The sequence below is a fragment of the Medicago sativa genome, chromosome 5 (assembly GCF_051527215.1).
Source record: "Medicago sativa cultivar Bolivia chromosome 5, Bolivia_mono, whole genome shotgun sequence".
NCBI classification, from domain to species: domain Eukaryota; kingdom Viridiplantae; phylum Streptophyta; class Magnoliopsida; order Fabales; family Fabaceae; genus Medicago; species Medicago sativa.
The window spans coordinates 24090698-24106701 of NC_140753.1; the positions used below are offsets into that span (position 1 = coordinate 24090698).

A 16004-nucleotide genomic window follows, 5' to 3' on the forward strand; every position below is an offset into this window, starting at 1 on the left:
CAACCCTAATCTCAATTCTCATCGTTGCAAGATGATTTGGACACTGGTGAAGATGCATTGGATGACAATGGCACTTGGTGTGAAAGGTATTTAATAATTTCAAACTTTAATCACTGATTGGTAATTATATTATGATTTTGACAAATTTTTCTTTGATTGATAATTAATTTATGATTTTGATAAATTTTTCTTTACAGATTTGATTATTGGAAAGAAGCGAAAGAAAGTTGACTATGAATTGGGTGGTGAAGCGTTGCTTTTCATGGTTAGTTATTTAGTACATTAATTAATAGTACAATATACTATAATCTGACATTAAGATATAGTATAATTTATGGTTTGTTCATGTGGGCAGATTGGAAACTTTGGAACCCATTTTGAATTTGGAAACAAAGCAAACTGCTACTTCAATCAGCTTAAGTTCAACCCAAATTTCAAACTACAAGCAGGACCTAAGGAATATGTTAGTGATAACGTTAAATTACAAAATTCAATTATTTGTTTACATACATTTATACTTTTTTTTTTTTTAACATTAGGGTGTAGGTGCTGAATACCATCTTGAAGACTTCTCATATCCATGTTCTGTGTTAGCAAACTACTATAACTATGGAGAAGCCTTGAGAAGTTTTGCATTGATGGGTCGACTCCACTATGGCACTACTCTTGACGCACGTTTGGGTTTCAATTTCGCAACCACCACCACCATGGTTGCATCAGCATTGGTGGATTTGCCTTTCCTGAAAGGAGGGGTTTATGTGTAAGAACATTTAGTTAGAAGAAACAGTATGTTATAAATATGCATTTCTTTTCACATATACCTGAAACTGTTTTGGTGGTCTTGTACAGGAAACCAAAAGGGATTTTGTTGGCAGTGAACGGTAAAATTAATTCCAAATATAGGCTCAAGATTAAAGCCGAACATAGCCATACCCAAGCAGACAACGTGTGGAAGCTTCAATTAAGAAGACTTGGGGCAGCTTTTAATGGCAAACTTTCTGTTAGCGCTAAACAGTATGTTAAAGCAGAAGTTGAGATTAAGGCACTGAGTCAGTGGAAATTGCCTGACAAGTGGAAATTGCCTCAGGAGTGGAAACATGCAACCAAGGTTTGTCTTGACAACCTTCCAGAAGAGCTGCAGGGAACAATAAAGTTTGTTAAGAAGCAACTGCCAAAAGAGCTGCAACAAAAACTAAAATGGCAGGCAAAGTTCAATAAGCAAACTGGTATGGCTCGACTTGGAGTGAAATGGAAATTAGAGTTCAATTGAGCACAGGTACCCTCTCAATTGTCATCTAATCTGTGTCTATTCATAGCATTTAAATGTTTGTCTAATATAGTCATAAAATGAACTCTTTCAACAATACCAGGTTTCTAGCTACAATCTGCAACTAAAGGATTGGTTGAACATATCAGTACACAAACCTATATTAAAATGCACATGAAATGAAGATGTGGTAATAAAAGTTAAAGTTGGCTAAACTGATTTAAACTCTGCTTGGAACAGACATAGCAATACTTATGTAAATGAGGCATGACGCCTTGTTTTTGTAAACTCCTAAGTTAATTTAGTGAACAAAGTACGAGATAAAACAACACATTCAGATCTGGAGTTCCTGAATATTTAGACAAACACATGCAGCTCCCTGAAAGTGTATGTTGCTCCAGCTTAATACTTACTAATTAGCACCGTTCCATCGTCTATACAGGATAAAATCCCAGACCATTGTCTAAACAGGATAACACAGAGGATAACATCAATATTAACTAGCAGGCAATAATTTATCTAGTATAAGACTATAAACTAGCAGGCCCTATTTTTACATTAATAGTCTACATTTTTTCTGCTCCAATTTTCCTCTTCATTTTATTATTTTCTTTCGAGAAAGTGAAGGGAGAGGCAGGACAGGGAGCAGTGTTGTAAAGTACCAGCCATGGCGGCGCCATAGCGTTTTATGAAGGATTATGGCTTTCCGCCATGGTCCACAATTCAATAATACCGACGGTGAGCAAAGAGAGAATATAACTGACCTGTCTAAAGCCCGTGTAGGTTTCTCGCATGAAAGTTTTCTTCAATGCCTTAAAAGACCCTGTGGGTGAAAACAATATCATTTAGCATCGACATATAGAGATAAATACTATCTTAAACTGCATATTAACATATAAAGGCAGTCAAACTTGTCACTATTTGATAGGAACCCAAATTAAAGAGAATCAAAAGAAATAGTATTATTGATTGAAAAGAAAATATTACAGAAGATTATCCCTCTGTAATCCCAGAGCAAAAGCTCCTCAGAGAAGAGACATTTCTCTCTCTGCCCAAAACCAATAAGGTTCCTAATTGAACAATTTTGAATTTCCCTACTGTTGTGGCCAAATGGCCTTATTTATACAAACTAAGGGCATAAACTGCCTGTAACCGCTCCTAATCAATACAAATTACTGCATAAACTGCCTAACTGCTCCTAATCAACACAAATACTGCATATTATACAAAATGCTAACTGCTCCTAAATAACTATATATTAAAATAACTGACTGCATCAGCAGTTACCCACAATACCACCGGATACCTAACATTACCGACCGCTATTGTCCTCAAGGCCGAGTTAAAGAAACTAACTTGAATTTTTTTGCCCCCAGGATCCCATTGTTGGAACCTTGACAAGCCCCCTTCAAACAACCAAGCCACATACAAAGTTTTATATTTGCAACTCCTTTCTTTCAAATTCAGAGGGAATGGCTCCAGCGGAGGTTGTGGGTAAACCCGACCCTCTTGCTCTCTTTTTCTAACTGTCATGTAAGATTTTCTTCTTGCTTTCGTTTCTTCATCTGTCCCTTTCTCGTTCAATGCTCTTCCCTCAATTCTATTATCCTTGCGACTCTTCTTTGTTTGAATGTTCTCCATTTTAGCATCAACAACCTTTTCCGATGAAGGTGAAATTTCATTGACGTACCTTCCTTCTCCATCGTTGATGGTCTTCTCTAATACTGGTTCATCGTGTTTTTCTGTCATCTTCCACAGTTTTGGTTCTGATTCTTGATCATGATTTTGCACCATTTGTTTATCTGTTGAGTGCTCCATCTGTGCTCCAAATTCTCTAATCATGGCCATAGAAAATGACTTCCAGTCAGCATCTGGGTTCTCTTGGCACCAAGAATAAAACCACAACAACGCTTCTTCATCCTCCATACTCGTGAAAGCCCACTGCAACTTATCACATGAGTGAATTTCATTATCTGCAAAGAACATTTCAGCCCTTGTGATCCATCCAGCAGGATCTGTCCCAGTAAATTGTGATAGTTTATACTTCAAAGTCCATATTCCATCCATCTCCGATAACACTGGTTTCCTTCTCGTATCCGGTAGGTCGGACCAATTGATAGGAACCCAAATTAAAGAGAATCAAAAGAAATAGTATTATTGATTGAAAAGAAAATATTACAGAAGATTATCCCTCTGTAATCCCAGAGCAAAAGCTCCTCAGAGAAGAGACATTTCTCTCTCTGCCCAAAACCAATAAGGTTCCTAATTGAACAATTTTGAATTTCCCTACTGTTGTGGCCAAATGGCCTTATTTATACAAACTAAGGGCATAAACTGCCTGTAACCGCTCCTAATCAATACAAATTACTGCATAAACTGCCTAACTGCTCCTAATCAACACAAATACTGCATATTATACAAAATGCTAACTGCTCCTAAATAACTATATATTAAAATAACTGACTGCATCAGCAGTTACCCTAACAATACCACCGGATACCTAACACTATTTGAAAAATAAATAATAGAAAACAAAGTAGGAGATAGAACAACACCTTCAAATCTGGAGTTCCTGAATATTTAGACAACCTAATTAAGCTCTCCGAAAGTTTTTAATTGAAAAACTCCATATTGAAAATTACTCTAGAACCCTAGCCTCAAATTCCAAATTAAGAACTTAAATTGATTCATCCCAAGACTCCTGTGTTTTCTCTCTAACTCGAGCGTTCGCGAATCGCGTCAACTCAACTTCAACCCTCTCAATTTTGTTTGGGGACGACACCACAATAGTACATTGCAATGTCTCTATCTCTCTCTACGTTTTTTCGACGTTGTTTTGCATTTTCTGTATAAGGATTTTGCTGTTGATTTTCTTTGTTCTTGTTTTTTTGCTGTTGATTTTATTTGTTCTTGATTTTTAGTTGACTTATTGGGTTCTTATTACTCATGTTTGTATATGTTAGCATGTATATGGCAATATAATTGATAAAATTTCTGCTTGTATTTGTTTTAGCTATTTCTCTGTTCTATTAATTTGTTGCTTAAATGAATATTTCTAGTCGTGATTTTGTATAATTGAAGGCTGTTACTTACATGTTGGTTTTAAGGTAACATGAATCTAAAGATGTTGTAAATTTTTAGTGTTTTGTCTATTCTTGAGGGGTACTGGCATGTGGTTTCTATCATACACATGAATATGAGTGTTGTTTTGATAAACATTTTCTACAAGGATGTTTGGTGATTCCTTGATGTTTAGTGAGTTTGAGGTTGTACATTTGTGGATGAGTTTCATAACAGTGTACATTTATGTCTGCATTCTTTGAGTAAATTAAGTTAATCACTATAATCAATTCTTTCTAGTTCTAATAAATGATTCCTGTTATGATACTAATCCTGTTCTAAATTCCATGTAGTTATGATATTAGGTTTATGTGTTAAAAGAATCACTAAGCCTTTGTTTGGTTTGAGAGAAATAGAGGAGAGAGGGATATAGAAGAGAAGTTGGAGACGGCAAGAATAGACATTAAGAAAAGATAAGAATAAGTGGTGGGTCCCATTCCGTTTGTTTTCTCTCCTAAAGTGAGAAGAGGGAAGAAAATTAAAAAGTTTCTCATAGGATTGGTTTTTTATTTAATCATAAATTATATGTTGTCCTAAACTCAAGGATGTTTTCTTTTTAAAATATGATAACATCTCTTTCTCCCTTCCCAAATTCTCTTCCAAACCAAACACACCCAAGGGTTTTGGGTGTGTGAATGGGCCAATTAAGAGTGGAGGCCCAAAGGAGAAACAGAAAAAAACCTAGAAATATGTTATTTAGTATAAGAAATCATTCTATTATGACCTACAGTGTTGGCAAATATCGGCAGTGTTGGAGCCATAGTGCTTTAAGACAGATTTTGGCTTTCCGCCACCAATAACAATGACAGACGGCAGAGAGACTAAAGCTGACCTGGGTAAACCGCGTGAAGGTTTTTACAATGCCTTCAAGACCCTGTAGGTGAAAAAAATACCATTTAGCATACAATGTATTAGATTTAAAATCACAAATTAGGAATGCAGGATATCATAGCATCTAGAGATAAATAGAATCTTAAACTGCATATTAACATATAAATACGAGTGTTGTTTTGATAAACATTTTCTACAAGGATGTGTGGTGATTCATTAATGTTTAGTGAGTTTGAGGTTGTACATTTGTGGATGTGTTTCATAATGGGGTAGATTCATGTCTGCATTCTTCGAGTAAATTAATTGAATCACTGTAATCATTTATATTTGTTGAGACTTTGCCTTGATTTAGTTTTCTATTGTACAGATATTATATTTACATCTTTATGATATTAGTACTTGTTGTTATCCTTATAATTAAGGGATCTTAATTGTGAACTATTGAATATAAGTGCATGAGGCTGAGGGTTTAATCTATCAAACAATTCCATCTTTTCATTAAAGAATTTAAATGTCAACCCGATATTCTTTCTATTGGAAAACAACATTGAGTTTGAGTTTTTAATTGTGTTCACTACTCTAGTTTTTAATTATCTATTTGAGATTGGGAAGACTATGTTGTTGCATCTGATATGAACTTCTAGTTCTAGCATTAATAGCAATTAATGTATACAATGAGTTGATTGTCCCTTAATAACATAAGCCTAAAGTACCTTTGTGTATATATTTGTCTAAGTAATAGATCTAGTTGTTGTTCACATTTTGCAGATTTTTAATATTTCCCTTTTGTTTTAGTTTTATGGAGTGTTTGGCAGTGAGATTAACATTTGATATTATTAATCTCACTTGATTTCTTGAACACAATTATCTTGATCTCACTTTTTTTTCCTTTTTACAGAGGCATTTATGAATGGCAGCTCGTTGGAATTGGATAAGGCAATGTGCTTCTGAAGTCAGTTAAATTTGATATGACCTTTTATTGATTGCATCTGTCTGCCATGTTGCAGCTGGGTTTATGTTTTGATATGACCTTTTATTGATTGCATCTTCTGAAGGCAATGTGCTTCTGAAGTCAGTTAAATTTGATATGACCTTTTTTTGCTTATATTTTGCTTAACTCGTAAACAATGTTGACATTGGTTAATTACTTTGTTTACTATGATGACTATCACAAGGAGTTATAACTTTTTTATTTCATTCTTACCCTCAAATTATTATGCAGAATTAAAACATAATATTTTCTTCAAAAATTTATAGCTCATATAAACTTTTTTCTACTATTTTCCCCCCTTGTCATTTTTACTCGACAATAACTATAGTGACGATTATTGAACATCACCCCTACCTCGACACCAAGACAAAAGTAAAATTTGTAAATGAGACTTTATAACACCTATAACAAAAATCATCTAAGCAGTGTAGTAAGTATCCTACCATACATACAATATGAAAACACTCTTCAGTACGCATCTTACTTTGTATCCCAAAACACCTTGTACCGTACGATACTTACGATAGATATCGCAATACAATAGAAAACACCCTTCACCAATACGTATCTTACCACACCTTGTATCGTGACTGTATCGCCGCCATATTGGCTGTATAGTGATACTCCTCTGTATAGTGCGATACTGTTTTGTTTATAGGGTTTTTTTTTATTGTTCAATTTAGTTTTCTGTTTACCAGCGCTCCTTCTTATTCTTTTTTCGAATAAAGTAGCATTATTGGTTACTAAGGGAATGAAATTTTTACCTTTCCCGTAACTTGTAATGTTTCCAATACTTTCCAATACCCCACGACTCAATGATTTATTTCTCTGTTTACAACTTCGCAGAACCTACTTTGTTTCTATATATATCTCAGTTTCCTTATCTCTCTGTTTTTTGCTATCTTACTCTGTTCCTCTGCTCTGTTCCATTATATTGTTCTTCGATTATTCAGTAATGGGCAGACAAAAAGGAAGAGAGTATGTGATATCACACAGGATCATTGTTGTGTTGTTGAACCTAACAATAGGCTTTATGTTTGATTTTTATTGAATTAAGGATGTTTTGAAGTATCTTGACGTTTAAAAATGATATATATATACACGATACACAATTCAAAAAAGTGGTCAAACGAAAAAAAAACATTTGAATGCAAGTGCAAAAGTCAAAACAAATCCAATTTTTTCATGACACAGTATGCATTAAGGTATGAAGATATTGAGTAGCGGAACAGAATACATATGAAATAAGAGAATTTAATTTATGCCACTCCACTTCATTCAATCAATTTAAACAAATCTTAAAGGAGCATATTTCAACATAAATAAAGATAAACTTACCTTGAATATGGCCATAAAATTGTTTCACTGGTCTTAGTTGGTGAAACAAGGTCATCTCTCCGGCAACCCATGCTTCAAAATCTGCATATACGATATACAAATGAAATCAAGATTTGAATAATTCATCCAAAAAGACATCTAATAGTCCCCTACCATAAAAGATCAGTAATAATTCATCGTATAATCTTAAGAACAGATAGGTTCAAAATCTGGTTGTCAGACCAAAACAAAGAGAAACAGTTTATTGAAGAAATTCAGAAGAAAAAAAAAAACCTTGCACAATCATAGATCTGTGAGACGTCTTGGAGGAGAAAGAAGAACAAAAATTATGGAAGTCTTTGGTTTATAATCAAAATCTGTTACTATGAGAAAGGAAAAAAAAAAAAAAAAACTTGAGAAGACAACTAAAGTAGGAGGATAACTCGAAGCCGAAGTCTCTTAGGTTAACTTGTCTTTCTGAACACAAAAGGACGGCAAGTACTTTCTCTCTCTTCGACAAGATCTATGCAACTATATCATCAGATCCACTTTTTTAGGCTTGATAACCACCGTTGGATCCATCTAATTATTTCACACACCCATCTCATTTACATTCTAAAAACCACCGTTGGATCCACCTATTATATTTATTTTTATTTTTTACGTTGAATAAAATTTCATTAACAAAAGTTTCACAATAAATCAAAAGTTAAGATTGCAAAAATATAAAGTAGGGTCTCTTCAATCCACATTAAGTCAAAATTATGAAGAGAGTATTGAGTTAGATAATAGTTAGCCTCATGTCTATCAAGCAAAAATCATAAACTATGAAAAAAAATATTAAAATTAATGCAATCTCTAATATTAGATTCAACATAGTTGAGATGTTGTTGATGAGTGTTTAGCGCCGGAATCCATTAGAAGCATCTGATGCCACTGTAAAATTCAGAAAAGACATGTCTTTTTGCAAATTTCAATCACTTCTGCAAGTCCATCATTGCTCCATTTAGGTTTTCTCAATTTACCCCATTTTAAGTCATAGATGTGTGACACGTGGGAAAAATAAAACCAAGGGCTGAGATTAAAAAGCTAACATAAAACATTTGTTTAATGAATAACAAATCTCAAGCGCATCCTCCTTTCTTTGAAACAACACATCGACCTCTTTCTCATCATTCATAGTTGCAAGGTGCCCATCTCTCACCTTCTCGCCGGCACTGTCATCCTCTGTCAATTGAGTGACGACTTTATCCCTCTTCTGCTTCATACACTGTTTTTAAATAAAAAGATGTTAATATTTTATTTCTACTAAAATATAAGTTCACAATAATTAAGATGATAATGCTACTTCATATAAAAGGTTCGAGATTATTTTATAAAGTATTAGTTAAAAATGGGGTCGAATCTGGTTGATTGGTGGAAGAGGAAAGGATTATTCAAACCTTCCAGGCTTTCGAACCTTTCATTCTTTTTAGGGTCAAACTGGTTTAATAGAGATGAGAGAATTTAATGGAGGGAAGCGAAGGGATGATAGATATTTCAATTAAATATATGCTTGGTTTAAAAGAGGGAAGATGAGGGAAGGGAATGAGATTAAAAAATCTTAACTCGTGCTTGATTCATAAGAGAAGATGAGATTTTAAAACTAAATTGCCTCTTTACGCTTCAAGTCTTTGATTTTAATATGCCTTCCTCTTCAACATTTCTACCTTGCATGTTCCACCCCTCGTCTAATTGTCCTTTCTTCCTTCTCTGCCGCATGTCCTTCTTCTCTCCCATCGCACATCTCTCCCCTTTCAACTTCTTTTGACCATGTTATCCTTTTTTTTTTGGTCATATTTCAAAGACAGTGGCTACTTATTACGAGATCTTCCAATTCCAAACTCTAAGAACAGTAAATTTATCATCCTAGTTTGACAAGACAATTAACTAAAACGTATTATGCTCTCTTTAATTGTTTTTGTCCATTCCAATTTGAGCAAGTTCTAGGACAATTTGTATGGACAATATGATAAGTATTAATTTAGCTACCCATTATCAAGATAGTATTTTTTTTAACTCAATATATACATTGTGATTGTTGGTTTAATAATAGTTAATATCAATTTTCTTATTAAGTTTTTGAATGTGATTTCATCTTATCATTGGATAAGCTAATTAAAGGAACCTGCAGATCTTGGTTTACCAATCAACAATCATATATCGATAATTGGTAACTGGAATAAACAAATAGATAGATGTTATTGTATCGTTAAATCATAGATGGCACAAAGATATGTTGCCATGGTCGGCACAAAGATATGTTGCTCATGGTCTTTTTCCACAATCCAACCATTTCTTATATCCACCAAACTTGTCAAATTACAGGCAACCTTTTAAGAAAATAGACTTCCCGGTGGAATTCAAAATATAATTTATCTGTTTCACATTTAAAATGGTTGATTGTACATAAATTTAACTTTTAAAATGATTATAATGGTACACTTTTATGATTTGAACTAATTATTTTAGGTCTAACTAAAAACTACTTCATATCGATCTGTACTCACATAAACATCACTATGGTTGAAGGACATCACTATGGTTGAAGGTACATTAAACCGTAAACAAATTAAAATCTACGAATTCAAGAGGAAAATAAAATAAAATGAGAATAATTGTAACTTCTAACAATTTTAAGTATTTATGATGTACATTCAAATCATAAGAGGATAAATAAGATTGTTTGGTATTTACCGGATTCCCATTATACATATCATCAATTGAAAAGTAATATATAAAATCAAAATGAACAGAGAATGAGAAAATATAGGGTAAATCATAGGGCTGAGCACCGGTCGGGCTTGGGCGGGTTCTGGCCGTAAATAGTAAAACCGAAAATAACCGATGACAGAAAAAGGCCACCCATCTTCGACCGATTCCTTGCACGGTTTAGTCAGTTGGTGGACATATCGGGCCGGTTTGCTCGGTTAAGAGACAATAACTTGGTGCTTGAAAAATATCTATGAACAAAAGAGATCTGTTGAGCAAAAAAATGAAGACGAGAGAAAAAAGGAGTAAGATGTGATATCACAAGAGCTGAAATAATGGTGGTGAGGAGTAACATTGATATTGACAACACTGTTGACATGAAGATTTATTTTTTTTATATGAAGAGAATTACTTTTTAATTGTACGTAATTATTATTTTAATATGATAGTACTAAGAGTTGAAGTGTCCTTTTGTTTATCACCAGGGACGGGCCTGATTGAGGTTGGGTGTGGCTATTGCCACACCAACCCAGCCCAGATCTTTTTATTTTTATTTTTTTTATACATAGCATATATTATATTATATATATGTTATAATTCAAAATAAATAAAATAGAATGCTTTGGTCTAGTGGCGAGACCATTTTGCTCTAACGTTGATGTCCCTAGTTCAAGTTCAACACCAAGCATTTGTGTTTTTTTTTCTCTTTTCATTCTTATAATACAAATAACATAGTGCCCCTAGTTTCATAAACAAAAACTACATATTATTAGTTACTTTTGCTTATGATTTTTGGGATCTGGGATTGAATACATGTTTTCATTAATTTTAACATTATAATGCTTATTAAGATATATAAATATAGGGTCGTGTTTGTTATACCCTAATTTTGGACCTAAAAATACTTGCTCAAAATATTTTTTCCATCTTTGATATATGTCTATTACTCTTGAAAGAGTGCCAATTTGCTATTGTTTTACATTGATATTCTACCCTGCTTTATCTCCCAATTTAGCTTTAAAAATCTTTTCAACTGTGTATTTGTCTATGTTTTCTTGCATTTAAAACCATCCAAATGTTTTTCTTGCATATCAAGTCATTTTGAAGTTGTCTTTGATCAATTGCATGTTTCTCTGCACTTTATTTCAATATTATTTGCAAAATTCATAACAAAAGGGTATTTTAGTCATTTCCGGCATTCAAACTCATTTTAGTCCTTGAAAATTGTTTGAGTCATTTCAAGTTGTTTGTATAGATCCTTGTTTCAATTCCATGTTAAAATCCATTTAAAAAATTGCATCTGAGTCATTTTGAGTCAGTTTAGCCCCTAGGGGCATTTTAGTCATTTCCAGTGTTAAAACTCTGTTTAATCTCTAAAAAATTGTCTCTGAGTCTTTTCAATTGGTCTGAATAAACTCTTGCTTTAATTCCATGTTAAAACCCATTTCAAAATTGCATCTGAGACATTTTGAGTCAGTTTAGTCCCTAGGGGCATTTTGGTCATTTCACAATAAAATTTGACAGAGAGAGGTTACTTTGAAGTACCTCATTTGTGTAGTTGGTTCATTTTAGTCCTTTTGTTGATTTTAGTTTTGGTTTCACTTTACGTTTATTTCAAATTACTTTTTTACCCAATTTTAGTTTAAATACATTTTTAGTCGTTCTATGTTTAATTTTTAGTCATTTAGTCTCTGTTTAGTCCAATTCATTTTCAGGTGCCACATGTCACACTCCAATTGGTCCAAGGTCAAGGAGCTAACCTATAAAGGGGGGCCATGGTCAAAGAGTCAAGGGGGATCCAATCATTTGCAAAAATTCACAAAAAATCATAAAAAATTGAGAGAAGAAAAATCTTCTCTCTTTTCTCTTCTCCCTAACCGTATCCACCACCTCCAACCTCCATAACAAACTCTTTCCACCACCTCTAACCACCCTAACTAACTTCTTCCACCACAACCTCATCTTCAACCTCTCTCCAACCACCACAATCTTCTTCCTCCACCATCATCATCAACAACATCCACCACCAAAATTCACCACAAACCTCCATAACCACCTATAAACTCCATCATCACAAACCTCCACCATAATCCACCATTGCCGATCCATTTCACTACCAAATTCAACAACACAAACCTTCAATTCTCAACCAAATTCGATACAAAACTGAAACACAGCAATTCGTCCTCAAACAGTAATTCGTTCCAAGCCGTAAACTGAAACACAGCAATAACAACAATACCAGAATGGATTCGAATCGAAATCACGAAGGTTCGAAGATGAAAAGTACTTGACGGTAACATCAATTCTGTGGCGAATTGGAAACAGCAAGAAAGAGAAGAACGATAAGCATAAATCCGACGCCAACGGAACGGACGGAAGGAAGGAAGAGAAATCGCAAACTCCTGCAAACACGCGAAGTTCGACGAAGCTCGGAGCAAGGAATTGGAATCGTAAGCAAGTCCAGGACGAAATTGCAACCAGAGTAAGAAAATCCTTCGAATTCATTTCTCTGTCAATGTCTATGTGCTTGTGTTTGTTAGATTCAAGCGTTTTGAGATCGAATCTTTTGAAAGTTAATTTTGAATCTGAAAAAGAGAGAGAAGTCCAGGAGTATTGGTGTGTTTTCGATGAGAGTCAAGTGTGCCTTCAAGATTTCGGCGCCGGGAATCTCCTGGCTCACCGGAGAAGACAACCGGCGCCGGCGAAGCTTAGAGAGAGATGAAAGGGAGTGAACCAGTAGAGAGAGAGGAGGAAAGGAGGTTCTACGTGATTTTACGTTTTGGAGTTTGTTAAAGAGATCTTTTCTCCTTTTCTAATCCCATGCATGTTGTCTTACCATAGTCCTGTGCGCCCTCGCATGTCTTGACCATTGGATCTTGGATCCGATCCAACTGGATCGATCTAACGATCCCTGTGTCTCCTAATAACCCAGTTTTTCTCATAGGTTTGGGCTTGGACCCTTATATGTCGTGGATTTCGTTTCTGTGAATTTTCTGGCTATTCGTATGCTGCAAGCTGTTTTCTACACCTCTGCTTATGTTCAAAACCTCTTCAAAATTTCACAAAAATTCCTATAATTTTCTTGTGTCTTTTGATGAATTTTGGTGTATCTTGCATGCTAAATCTTGATCACAACACATGAAAAAATATTTTGGTCTTTTATTAATTCCATGTGATAATTTTTGTTCAAATATCACTACAAGAAACTTGCCATTTAGCAACGGCAGAAACCGTTGGTAAAGGTCTCAAAAACCGTTGCTATAGGTCATAAAACCTATACCAACGCCCACCTGCTACCGTCTAGGATACTATGCTTATACCAACGGCAAGAATGGCGTCCCAATAGCTTATACCAACGGAAAATTAGCTTGATGCTATAGATTTCGGAGCTATAGCAACGGCATTTTACACCTATTAAATAGCTTTAGTCAACCTCCATATCCGTTGGTATAGGACCAAACTGTCTGTTGCTATAGGTTCTCTCTGTTTTTTTTTTTAAATAAAATTCACCCTAATATAAATATTTTTTAATAATAATAAAATTTTCACAATAATTCCTGACCAAAAAAATAATATATTCGGCAATACTTTTTTATTGCACTACACAAAATTTAAGGTAACATAAAAAAAAAAATTAATTATATGATCAAAGTAGTAAGTCTTACAAACATATCAAAATAACAAAATAATGTCAATTTTATATAATAATCAACACAAAAATAGATACTACATCAAAAAAACACTAGATGAGCCTAAACATATCCAAGATAAAAACAATTTCTAATCTTCCTCTCTTCCGTCTTCATCACTGCATCGACTTGAAGAATTTATCTGGTTTGGAGTACTAGCACCATATGTGGCCTATTAAAAATAAAAATAAAATATGTTACAAACTCTACTTAATTCATGTTATCATAATATTCGAAATCTGAACTCGAAAAGTAAAATATCAATTATATAATATACCTGTTTTGCAGCTTGTAAAATATCATTCAAATCTTCTTGAGATTATCGATTTTGTATCACTGACATCATATTTGCCATAAACACATTTGTCCTCTCTTGACTTTCTCGCATTTTCTTAAGTTCATCCCTCAATTCTTGATTTTCAGACAAAGAAGCTTTTGATTTCTTAGGTTTGGGAATATTGCCTATACAACGCACATGTCCCCTCTTTTCAGCTCCTTTTACTCGGGAATAAATGTCATTCTTCCAAGGCATATGACTTTGTGTCCCAACCGATTGAGAAGTTTCTGCCTCATTATTATATCTGTTTAGTTCTTCCTGAAAAATTATAAGATATATAGATTATAAGAATACATTTTAAAATAAAATTCATTAATATGACAATCAAAACAATTGAAAAGGGTCACTTTTATGTCATAATCATAACAGAAATGTTCATTAAAACAGAACAATTGAACATAATTCAGAACATAATTCAAAACAGAGTTCATTAATTTAAAACAAAATTCAGAACATAATTAAATTAGAACAACTGAACCAGAACAACTAAAACAGAATAAGCAGGATCAAAGTAATGGTTGTGGATGGTCATTCGAATAGGGGACCGCTCATTCGAATATATCAGTTATTTGTAACAATTAGTTCAATTTTACCAACAATAAAAACACACAGCATCATGACAAGACAATCCGAAATGAGGCCAATATAAATAACAAAATTCCCCACCTGAATGGCATCATAAAAATCATTCAAAGGGAACTAACTGAACCATACTTGCAAAACAAACTTCAGAACAGAATTCAATCAGAGCAATTGAACCAGAACAATTGTTACAGAACAATTAAAATTGAATAAGCAAGTCCAATTTTATGTCACAATCAGAACATAATTCGGAACAATTAAAACAGAACAATTGAACCAGTTTCAATTCTTACGGTCATAATGCAATTTTATAAAACATTCAATTTTATACAACATCCGGGGATCCAATTTCATTGATTTAACATATCGTTTCAGTATAAGTTATAGAATCAAAAAAGGTATGAACGAAAGAAAGTCTTACTATAAATCTTGCAGCATGTTCATTAACAATTGAACCATCTTTACGAGTACGTGTATCAATGTAAATCTCTTTGCGTGTGGGCGACATTCCTTTGGCTTTTTCTTTCTAATACCAAACAAATGAAATTATAAGTAATTTGTTTTATAAATACAATTTATTCAATTACAAGTTCAAATATTAACTAACCTTCTCATTGATCAATTTTGGGAGACTTTTTGTACCCATGCAATGAATATCTTCATATCTTTTACAATTCTGACTATTCTTTTTACTTTCTTTGTACAATTGATACAACATAATGTTAGTCGAAAGAAGGAACCAAGTTCGAAGATTTTTATAGTATGATAATATCTCTTTTAAATTTGACTTACTTGTGCCTCTTCACAAAATCAATGATGAACCAATTCACGATATTGACTTCGGTCAACTCGAGAATCTAGTACAGCATTTGCAACTTCTTCTTCCGTTTTACTTGCGTCAAATGTCTTTCCTTTAATAGAACACTTCCATTGTTTCCACTTCATATTCATCTCATGTATCAGATATTCTCTTGTAGTCTCATTCATAGGAGGATCAAACCCAAAGAATTTCTACACATATATAAATGTGTTAAGTAAATACAACATCAGTGATAAAAAAAAAATTGGGTACATAATTATTTAAATATATTGTTAATATAATACCTCTATTTTTGC

The 16004-nt window shown here is 33.6% G+C and overlaps 1 protein-coding gene and 1 pseudogene across 11 annotated transcripts; both read right to left on the reverse strand.

The window, feature by feature from the left end:
• Nucleotides 1-356: 356 nt before the first annotated feature.
• Nucleotides 357-8061, reverse strand: LOC146921189 (uncharacterized). Of its 10 annotated transcripts, none has more exons than XR_015012036.1 (6): nucleotides 7821-8061; nucleotides 7548-7628; nucleotides 5220-5261; nucleotides 2032-2090; nucleotides 822-1135; nucleotides 357-740 (listed from the first exon to the last, which is right to left on the reverse strand). XR_015012036.1 is itself a non-coding variant. In XM_085714603.1 (6 exons), the coding sequence occupies exons 3-4, from the start codon at nucleotides 3332-3334 to the stop codon at nucleotides 2073-2075; spliced, it is 729 nt and encodes a 242-aa protein (XP_085570729.1). In that variant the 5' UTR covers nucleotides 3335-5261; nucleotides 7548-7628; nucleotides 7821-8061; the 3' UTR covers nucleotides 357-740; nucleotides 822-1135; nucleotides 2032-2072. The 10 variants fall into 10 exon arrangements, 6 of the variants coding, with proteins under 6 accessions (XP_085570729.1, XP_085570730.1, XP_085570726.1 ...); XR_015012037.1 differs by having other exon boundaries at nucleotides 822-1730; XR_015012038.1 differs by having other exon boundaries at nucleotides 5116-5261.
• Nucleotides 8062-13855: 5794 nt separating this feature from the next.
• On the reverse strand, nucleotides 13856-15581 carry LOC146921190 (uncharacterized; annotated as a pseudogene). Its single transcript, XR_015012040.1, has 4 exons — nucleotides 15496-15581; nucleotides 15310-15414; nucleotides 14247-14564; nucleotides 13856-14141 (listed from the first exon to the last, which is right to left on the reverse strand). The product of XR_015012040.1 is annotated as an uncharacterized LOC146921190 (transcript).
• Nucleotides 15582-16004: the final 423 nt, after the last annotated feature.

Coding starts and splice junctions, on each gene's coding strand:
- LOC146921189 (XM_085714599.1), bottom strand. CDS start 3,334: ATGGATGGAATATGGACTTTGAAGTATAAACTATCACAATTTACTGGG.